Source organism: Orycteropus afer, unplaced genomic scaffold, assembly GCF_000298275.1.
Source record: "Orycteropus afer afer isolate SDZICR_OR568_19922 unplaced genomic scaffold, OryAfe1.0 scaffold00367, whole genome shotgun sequence".
Taxonomy (NCBI): domain Eukaryota; kingdom Metazoa; phylum Chordata; class Mammalia; order Tubulidentata; family Orycteropodidae; genus Orycteropus; species Orycteropus afer.
This window is the reverse complement of record NW_006921954.1, coordinates 2,095,214-2,106,275: the sequence shown is the minus strand read 5'-3', so window position 1 is coordinate 2,106,275 and position 11,062 is coordinate 2,095,214. Positions and strand designations below refer to the sequence as shown.

At 37.8% G+C, this 11,062-nt stretch overlaps 1 protein-coding gene across 1 annotated transcript in view; it reads right to left on the bottom strand.

Moving 5' to 3' along the window:
• Positions 1-5,360: 5,360 nt before the first annotated feature.
• The window catches only part of LOC103207397 (UPF0462 protein C4orf33), a 28,146-nt gene continuing 22,444 nt past the window's right edge, over positions 5,361-11,062 (bottom strand). The window contains exons 3-6 of the mRNA XM_042782556.1: positions 9,632-9,643; positions 8,675-8,743; positions 8,352-8,551; positions 5,361-5,460 (exon numbers count right to left, since the gene is read on the bottom strand). Coding sequence (XP_042638490.1) covers positions 5,361-5,460; positions 8,352-8,551; positions 8,675-8,743; positions 9,632-9,643 — 381 coding nt within the window. The remainder of the gene's footprint in view (positions 5,461-8,351; positions 8,552-8,674; positions 8,744-9,631; positions 9,644-11,062) is intronic.

The following is an 11,062-nucleotide window of genomic DNA, read 5'->3' as shown; positions in this document are numbered from 1 at the left end:
ATGTTGGGCAAAAATTAACTTTGAGCTCTACTTTAGAAAAATTAACCTAAAGGTAAATGGCAAAATAAAAAAAATTCTGGGAACAAACAGGGGAATGTCTTAACAATCTGGAGGTAGTAAAATATTTTTTTAAGCAGGATATAAAAAGCACTATTCATTCAACTTCATTAAAATAAAAACTGCTTGATTTTACTCCATTACGATTATTTTGCACAACATAATGTTTTTGAGATTCATATGTGTTCTTGCATGCATGTATCATTACCATGTTTGTTTTTTTTCCCAGTATCCTCACATAGTCTGACTATACTGAAGTTTCTGTTTATTCCTTTGCTTGTGGATGGAAATTTTGTTGTTTATAATTTTGTGCTAATAAGAATAAGGTTGCTATGAACATTCATTACTCTTCAGAATATACTTAAGGGTGAAACTACTCAATCAGTGTTATAACTTTATTAGAAATTGCCACTTTTCCAGTGGTTGTAACCATTTTACATTCCTACCCACAATGAATGAGAATTGTAGTTACTCCACATCCTTACTAACACTGGTGTTGTCAGTCATTTTTAAACTATAGTCATTTAGCATTGCCAGTCTTTCATAATTTTAGCCCTTTAGTGATATCTATTTGTGGTTTTAACTTGCATTTCCCTGATGATTAATGAGATTCCATATACTTACTGACCTTTTGTGTATCTTCTTGGTGAAGTGCCTGTTCAAGTCTTTTCTCCTTTTGTCTTTTAATTAGATTTGTACTTGTTTATATATTCTTGATAAGATCCCTTTGTAAAATAGATATGTACTGATATTTCCCCCAATCTGTGGCTTACCTTTCTTTTCGTAATAATAATGGAGTGAAAACAAGCAGTTTTTATTTAGATGAAGTCCAATAAATAGTGCTTTTTATATCCTGTTTAAAAAAATATTTTACTACCCCCAGATTGTTAAGATATTCTTCTATGTTTTCTCTCAGAAACTTTTTATTCCACTAGTTACATTTAGATTAATGTTTCTAAAGTAGGGGTCAAAGTTAATTTTTTCCATATATTTCTCCAGTTATTCCAACACCATTTGTGGAAATATTATCTTTTGTCCTTTTAAATGCATTGATAGCTTTGTCAAAGTTCATTCACTGCATATATGTGGGATTATTTTGGCATTCTCTATTCTGTTCCACTGGTATATTTGTCTAAATTTATGCCTAGGTCACATTTTTTGTCAATATGGAATCATAATAATATAATTTGAAACAGGTAGTATAAGTCCTCTAATTGTATTCTTTTCAAAGTGCTTGGCTTCTGTTTTGGTTATTTCACACTGCTCTAACAGAAATACCACAAGTGTATGGCTTTAACAAACAAGGATTTATTCTCTTACAATTTGGAGGCTGTAAATCTGAGTTCAAAGTGCCAAGCTCAACGTTGGGCTTCAGCTCTGCTTCTTGTTCCCGGCTCACTGTAGCTAGAGATGTCTCTTCACTCAGGCTGCAGCTGGCTGCTAACAAGCCCAATATCAACAAACAAAATGGCACAGTCCCAATCACATCACACAGCAGGCCCCTAATTCAAGTCCAGGACAGTCTCAAGATCAGCTGGAAACATGTCAGGCTGCTGAACGAAGGTTCAGCTACATGCAGGGTCCAAACATACCAAAAAGCTGCCAAAAAGCATTCGTAAAGCTTCTCCTTATATACTGGCAGCAGACAATCTCCTTAAGGCAATTACTCAGCTGCTCCAGTAGATTCCACCAAGGAGGTGATCACCAATCTCACCATGGGGAGTAACTACATCCAGCTGTCCAGCCACTCAAAACCATGTTCAGCCAAGTTGACACATAACCTTAACTACCACAGCTTCTTTACTTTTTTTTTTTTTTTAAATTATGATTTCCAATTAAAATTAGACTCAACTTACCATTTTCTACCAAAAGCCTACTGGAATTTTTTATGGGAATTGTATTGAATCTAGAGATCAATTTTACGAGAAACTGACATTTTAAGAATATTGAGTCTTCCACTCTATTAAATTAAAAAAAAAAAAAATTCACTTCCATCAAGTCAATTCTGACTCATAGTGACGTTCATTGGGTTTCCAAGGCTGTAAATTTTTATGGAAGTAGATTGTCCTGTCTTCCTGGTGAGTTTGAACCACTAACCTTCTGGTTAGCAGCCTTATCCACTACACTACCAGAGCTCATAGAGGACACCGTATAATTCTCCATTTATTTAAGTTTTAATAATTCTAGTTTCCAGTGTAGTGGTAGCCACTCCTCGGAAGGAAGGTTGGGCAATCCTACTTCCGTAGTGATACTGCCTTGGAAACCCAAGGAGGGGTCACTATGAGTCGGGCTTGACTCGACGGCACATAACAACAACAACAACAGTGTAGTGGTACATTTTTTATTAAGTTTATTCCTGGCTATTTCATTTTTTGATGCCATTACAAATGACTTTGAGTTGTAAATTTCAGTTCTATTGTTTGTTTATAGTATATGTATATAATTGATTTATTTTTCTGTATTAACCTTATATACCACAATTTTGTTAAATTCATTTTTTTTTATTCTAGAAATTTGCTGTAACTTCTTTGGATTTTCTACAAGCTATAGTCATGTCAAATATATATAAAAAACAAGCCAGTTGCTGTCAGGTCAATATACACTCATGTTGATCCCATAGGTGTGTAACCAGCATTGTGCTCCATAAGATTTGAATGGCCTTTGTTCCAAGATACCAGAGCCTTCAACCTTTTGGTCAGCAGCTGAGCACATTAACCATTTGCATCACCCCAGGACTTTGATATAAACTAAAAACCAAATGCACTGCCTTGATAAGGCCATTTCTATAGCGACTCATAGCGACCCATCGTTGGGTTTCCGAGGCAATATCACTACAGAAGTAGATTGCCCAACCTTCCTTCTGAGGAGTAGCTGGTGGGTTTGAACCACCAGCCTTCTGGTTAGGGGTCAAATGCCTTAGGCACTATGCCACCAGTGCTCCTTTGATATAAATACAGGTATTTTTAATTCTTTCTTTGTAATCTTTATGCCTCTTATCTCTTCCTATTGCATCACTGCACTAACTAGAACTAACAGTACAATGTTGAATATAAATGGTGAGAGTAGACATCCTTGACTTATTTCTGATCTTCGGAGGAATACACGTTACATTTTCCACTCACCTGAAAGAATAATGTATTACTTAGGAACTGCATTTGGCTACATATAATAGAAACTTTCGTGAAAAAGTGACATACACAAATTAGGCACTTTATTTTCTCATATATCAAGAAGTCTGTAGATAGGCAGTGCAGAGATGATGGTAGTAGACTTACACCTAACACTGTGTGCTACCACCTACCACTGTATACTTACATCTCACTGACCCTAACTGTTTAATAAGGCCATTTCTATCTGAAAAAGAATCCAGGAAAATCTAGTTTTTGAGCCAAAACTCACTGCCATTGAGTCAATTCCAACTCATAATGACAGAACTCATAGGACAGAACAGAACAGAACTGCCCCATAGGGTTTCCAAGCCTGAATTCTTTATGGAAGCTAATTGCCACATCTTTCTCCAGTGGAATGGCTGATGGGTTAGAATCACTGATCTTTTGGTTAGCAGCTGATCACTTTAATCTGTGCTATCAGAACCCGTAAAGAAATCAAGTTCTATTAGCACAGAAGAAGAAGAAAAAGTGTATCACTGGGTTAGGCAACTAGGTATCTCTATTACAAGAAAGATTAATCTTGTAAAGACTGCCAATTTCTGAGTTAAGAACATTGCAGAAGTATTCAGGTTTATGGAGAAGTTCATAGATGACTGATAAATTGCTTCAAACTCTGAAATAATATAACACAGAATTTGAGAATCATAGCCCATGATTGTTTGATGTTTCCAAAATGAAATGAAGACATTTTGATATCTTATTTAACAGCAATTAAGACAATTTCACTTATTTGTAAATGAAAACAGAGTTCATTGTCTGAAATTCAAGACTACTTCATTCCATTTCCTACAGAGTAAAAACAGTCAAAAACAAGAAAAGCAGCTGGTTAAATAACTCATCTATCTTGATGATGCCTTAACAGATGTGGATTTCTTGCTGCACTAAAACAGAACACCAATTTCTAATCATTTCAAAAATTGACAGAAGATTCTTAGTAGATGTTGTATATTGCAGAGTTCAAGAATGTGCAAATTAGGTGTTCCAGTCTCAGAGTGTCTAGCATTAGGGAAGTGGGAAGAGAAATAATGACTCTGAATAATCAGGCTGAATGACCATGCATGTCTAGGTGGGGGGAGTGTGCCCATGACCATGTATAAGGTTAGCAGACAATGTTTCTACATGTGTATTTGCATGCACTGTAAGAATGTCCACATGTATATAGTAGAGCTAACAAAATGAAGGTTGTGGTGACTCCTTGGCCATAGCCAGCTACCTGGAGGGAGTGAATAGTTGGACCTGTGGTCTTGGGACCATGGTCACAGGGGATATCAAGCTCAATTGGCATAATAAAGTACACAAAAACGTTGTTCTCCATCCTACTTTGATGAGTAGTGACTAGGGTCTTATAAGCTTGCAAGTGGCCATCTAGATGCAATGATGGGTCTCTCCTCTACCACTGTCAACCACTCGAAGGAGGGGGATTGGTGCAGGAGATCCTGGATAGAGTGAGAGAACAATGTGGAAAAAAACTCAAAATCATTAAAAAAAAAAAAAAAAAGCAGGGTTTGCTGGTCTGATAGAGCCAGGTGAGACCCCTGAGACTATGGTCCCTAGTTACCTTTCAGGTCTGGAACTGAACTCACTCATGTGGCTTCCAGCCAAACAGTACACAGGCATATGGGGTGAACATTTACTTAAAGGTAGATATACTCCTTGGAGCAATCAATCATGGGAGAACAGAAGGGCAGTGTTTGCACGAGGAGACAGCTCAGGAGGCGGTAATGCATGGGAGGGAAGGACACAGAAAATTAAAACAAAATAAAATAAAGAATGACTCTGGTCATTCTTGACCAGAGTCAGGATATTTTGGTTCAGAGTCAGGATATTTGGGGTGATAGTGATACAATCCAGAAGGCAAAGTTTTAATCCACTGATACAATAGCAAGAGAGTCTGAGAAACATTTCAACTTTATAGATAAAATCATACACAATTTTTTTATTTTCTTCTTGTGTTAATTATACAATTTTCCATATATAATTTTCCATGGAGGTGTTTTCAGTGACATCTTTAAAAATATTTCTTGTTGACATGTGTTCATGATGCCTTGAAAGAGATTGGTATTTATTATTTGTATACCTTAAGAGGTATAGAGAAGAAATGATTGATAGGGTTTTCTACTCTACTCCTATATATCAGTTTTTTTCTATTAACCACAGGTCTGATTTTGGCTGTTTCCATTCTTCTCCAAACAGTGTGTTAAAATCAAAAGGCTTGAAGTATTCCAGACGATGGCTAAAAGCAAAGAAAAAAAATGTGGGAATTGAAATGAGTTACGCATTTGTGAAACAGTTGTCCTGAAGGACTATTTATTTTGTCACATCTGTGATAGGACAACATTCTATTTTAAGAAATATCAAAGGTAAAATGTATTCTATATGTACAATTTTCTCACCCTGGCTATCAAACATTCAGCTCTGTAAACATTCACCCACATCTGAAAGCACTCTCCTTTCAATTCTGCAAATAACTCCTTCACAGGTGATGGGAGAAATAAAAATCAACTCTCAAAATCTGCTTCATTCCATCTGACTATAAACAAATCATAGCATATACTTGAAAAATATTTTATATTCGAGCTTTGATATAACTTATATTAGTCATAAAAGCAATTGTTTTAAAAAAGTTTCAGCTCCAAAGATCCAGAGCATAGATTCATAGCCAAAGCAAAGAAGGTTAACATAAAAGAGTGTTAATACTAGTTATTTGCTTTCCAGGAAAACAATTGAACTGTTTTTATGCTTTCCCTAGTGGTTTAATGCATAGAAAAAGATTTACCTAAAAAGTTGCAGTAGAAACCACTCTGTCCTGGCTCTGCCCTGGTCAATGGTATGATCATCTTTCACTCAAGGGAAGTGTCCAATTAGGTATGAGTGAGAAGCATGATATTTGCTGGTGAAGAGCAGAGAAAAAACCACCGTGGTATGGAGGCCCTGAGTCATTTGCATCTAGAATCCTATCCCAATCTGCCCTGCTGGCAAAGATGAACCAGTTTTCTAGTCACAACTGTCAATCTCAGATTTAGGTGTTAAGGAGAAAACAATAGAGTGAAGAATATAATAGGAAAATGAGAGGAAGGACAGTGCAGCACTTGCCAAAGGTAAAACAGCTGGAATGTCAGTCTATCATGGTGTAATACCCACTAGGATATCTGTTTTAAAAAAGAAAAAAAAACCCTCAATTGTCATCGAGTCCATCCTGACTCATGACATTGCCATGTGTATCAAAATAAAATCAACAGGTGAGTTTTCAGAAGTAGATCATGAGGCCATTCTTCAAGGCATCTCTGGGTAAACTTGAACCTCTGGTTAATAGTTAAGTACTTTAACACCCAGGGATCCAATGTCTCTATTAGGTTCTTCTAAACTATGGTAGGCCACACTGAGTACACTCAAAGACTATATAGGGCAGAGAACATAGCTTGCCAAAGGGTAGCACCTGGGTTTCCTCCCTATAAGAGTTGGGAAGAATGCAGCAGTCTGTGAAGCATTCACAAAGCTGTCCAGAAACTGCATTTTCCCTAGGTGATAGCTTCAGAGGCAAGGGACAAGACTCAGCTTGGGAAAATACAGGAGCTACCCACCAGCCACTCCTCGGAAGGAAGGTTGGGCAATCCTACTTCCGTAGTGATACTGCCTCGGAAACCCAAGGAGGGGTCGCTATGAGTCGGGTTTGACTCGATGGCACATAACAACAACAACAACAACCTCAGATTAAACACTTTATGGCTCACAGGAGCCAATATCTCTTGTAATAATTCCATAGGTATAGCTTCTTGGCGGTGGCATCACCCACAGCAGTGACTCATGGTGTCATCCCTCCCTCCCCATGGACCTCCTCCTGTAGCGGACCATACAGAAACCTTAGTAATAATTTTTGTACTAAAGTGACTCATAAATTGTAATTCCAATACATCATTGAAGGTAATGGCAATAGTAGTGACATAAATAACTAGCAAAATTGAAATTACACCTTTAAGTTATAATAGCTCACGTAGGCAAAACCACGTGATTTGAAGTGTCATTGTAATTGGGTAATAATGACAGCTCTGACCAGAGCGCATCACATGGTTCAAAAAGTAAATTAGCATAGAATTTCAGCCTTGAAGGTATATTGATACATGTAAGATACATGTAAGCTAGGCTTATACATGTTGTTATAACTAACTACAGGGATACTTTTATTAAAATATATATATATATATATTTATGTATTTGCTGAAATACTGTACAAAAATTTTATAGACAATCATTTTGGTGTCACCCCCTCTGATAGTGTTAACTGATATGGTCTACACCCCCCACATACCTTCCTAGTGATGCTACTTCTTTCAAGGTCCTCACATGGGACATGATTGTGAAAGGGAACCCCAAAGCTATGCTGTCCCTGTTAGGTATTTAGAGTTCATTGGCAATTCCTCTTGGCTCAGATACAATTTACCAATTCCAAAAAAAAGACAAACTCACTGCCATCAAGTCGGATCTGACTCATGTGAACCCTCCTTTGGTTTCCGAGGCAGTATCACTATGGAAGTAGATTGCCCCATCTTCCTTCCAAGGAGTGGCTGGTGGGTTTGAACCATCAGCCTTCTGGTTAGCAGTCAAATGTCTTAGGCACTACACCACCAGAGCTTCTATTTACTGATCAGGGGTCATTTTTTATCAGAATTAATGTTCTCTAGAAACATTCTCACCCTTATGAGGTTACCAGAGAGCTACAGAGTTAAATGAAGGTTAGATTCTTGTGCAGCAGGGAAAAAAACTTAGTAATCCTTTGCTCACACCAGTAAACAGTGATAGCTCTGGCCAGTTAGCTCTAAAAGAAATATAGATGAATCTGTGACCACACTTCTATATCAGGTGTTGCAACAGACATCAAACAAGACCTTTCTCATATTGCTATGGAATTATAAAGACACTATTGACAGTTGTGACAGAGACTATGTCAGTCCATAGTCAACCTATCAAGTATTTGCCAAGAGCCATCAGGGAATACAAGAGTCCACTGGGTGTTGGCATATGCACACCTTCCTCTTTGACCGAAAAATGTTACTACAGCTCTACAAAGAATTAATTTCCAAAAAAGCTCTTACTGTTGAATCAAACCTTCATTTGTTTTCTACTTACAAATCAGGTTTTTGTCCTTCTTGCAGTTCATGCTGAGGTACAGGGTAAAGAGCTTCATAACTTCTTTTATCCTTTGATCCATGAATTGCAAATGAATTGAATTTTGTGACATTTGGTGGAAAATAACACCAAGGAAGATATGCTTTTCCTTCCCATTTTGTCTGTTTTCTGGACACTTTGTATGATAAAGCAAGTCCATGCTACAGAAATAACATGTGAAATACAGTAGGTAACTTTGGATTTATACTTTAAATATATAAATATGTATATATATGACACACTTGAGCACTTAAGAATTTTGTTTCACATTTTCATTTACTTACTTTCCACACATTTCTTCTTCCAGAGAGTAAAAGCACCAAATGCTGTCCATGGCTGTCAAAAATAAAATTCTTCATGAATGTTTGAAAGATAGAGCTATTTTCTTCACCATCCTTCATATCAGGAATATGTGTGTTTGTAACTAAATTTCCAAATAATTAAAAGATTTAATATGAATATTTGATATTTAAAGGGAGAGTAAGAGTGTTCAATTATTTAGAAATGATGTCTTTGGGTTTACTTTTTTCCAAACAAAGGAGTCTATTTGTGACAACTACATATGCATAAAGCTACACATGCTTAAAATTGCTTTTATATTCTTTCAAGAAAAAACATTATACAGAATACTTCATTATGTTATATGATGCAAAGTATGAAAAAGGGGAGGTAAATGCCATGTTATTTGGATTTTATAATAAAACTAGTTTCAATAATTAAAGTACCCTAAAGGGAGTTGGCACCAATTTCCAAATATGAATTCAGTAACTTTACTAAAGGCTAATTCTGTAAAAAAGCTATCTTCCAGCTCATTAGATATAGTCAAAAAATATAAAACATAGACTAAGAACTAGTCAACAGGCTAAAGATTTTGATTTGTCTCTCCCCAGGCAGGAAGTGGCAGCCAGGGCCAAAGGCTGGAACAGGTAAGGAGAACCCGGCAGGAAGATAAGGGAGATGAACTTGTCTGTCAGTTTGTTGATACTGTGGTGGCTTGTGTGTTGCTGTGAGGCTGGAGGCTGGGCCACTGGTGTTTCAAATGCCAGCAGGGGTGCCCTTGGTGGACGGGTTTCAGCAGAGCTTCCAGACTGAGACAGACATGGAAGATGGATACCAAGGAGGCAAGGAAGTCTCATCTTCTGACCTCCTCTAACCCCACAAGAGAAAGACAGAATCACCACCAGTAGCCCAAGGCCTATTCCTGTGAAGCCAGATATTCTGCCTCCCTCTAGTTCTTTCACCAACCATTCCTCCTGCAGCACCAATGACCTCTTTGCTGGGTTTGATAATTTGCTGTAGTGCCCACACAGAACTCACAGATTATGGTGTTTATTAGGGAAGCAACAGGCTACAATTCAAGTTCAGAAATGCACTCAGTCTCTTACAGCCAGCTGGCAGCCTCAGTAGCACATTGCTCACCGAGCAGCACGTGTCTCTCGCATCTCTCTCTCAGCAGTGTATGTCTCTCACATCTCTCACCAGTATGTGTCTTTCATGTCTCTCAGGAACGCATTTCTCTCAGCAGCTTGTCTTTCTCAGCCAGCAGTCAGAAGACCCCTTCTGCCTCTAAGAGGGCTCCTTTTGAGCCTGGCGGAGCGGCCAAACAAACCAATCCCAACATCAGAATTCTATACACCTGAGAGAGAGTGAACTTCCCAGAAAATTACTTTGTGCTGCTCCCAACCGAAATACCACAGGTGGATAACTTTAACAATCAGAAGCTACTCAGTTGCTCATGGAAATTCCACTACGGAGTTTACAAAGACTTATGGCTAGAAAAATCACACAACGTAATTTGCTATACCACAAAGGAAGAGGTCTTCCACTTCTCAAAGAATTGGCCAGTGGAAACCTTATGAACAGCAATGAAACACTGTCTGATATATTACTGGACAACTTTATGAATAGCCATGAAACATGGTCTGATACAGTGACAGAAGATGAGCCCTTCAGGTCAGAAGGCACTCAAGATAAGACTGGGAAATAACTGCCTCTTCATAGTAGTTGTTGTTATGTGCTGTCAAGTCGGACCCGACTCATAGTAACCCCTCCTTGGGTTTTCAAGGCAGTATCACTACAGAAGTAGATTGCCCCATCTTCCTTCTGAGGATTGGCTGGTGGGTTTTAACCTCCAGCCTTCTGGTTAGCAGTCAGGTGCCTTAGGCACTGTGCAAAGACTTAAATTATATGGATAAAGTAGAGCTTTGGGGACCTCCAAAATGAGAAAAAAAAAACAGCTGTAAACATCCATTAATAATCAGAACATGGGATGTATGAAGTATGAATCTAGGAAAATTGGAAGTTTCGAAAAATGAAATGGAACACATGAAGACTGGTATCCTAGGCATTAATGAGCTGAAATGGACCTGTTTTGCCATTTTGAATCAGACAACCATATTATCTACTATGCCAGGAATGACAAATCAAAGAGGAATGGCATGGCATTCATCATTGCAAAGAATATTTTAAGATCCATCCTGAAGTGCAATGCTGTCAGTGATAGGATAATACCCATCCACGTACAAGGAAGACCAGTTAATACTACTATTATTCAAATTTGCACACCAACCACCAAAGCCAAAGATGAGGAAATTGAAGAGTTTTACCAACTTCTACAGTCTGAAATTGACCAAACATGCAATCAAGATGTGCTGATTATCACTGGTGATTGG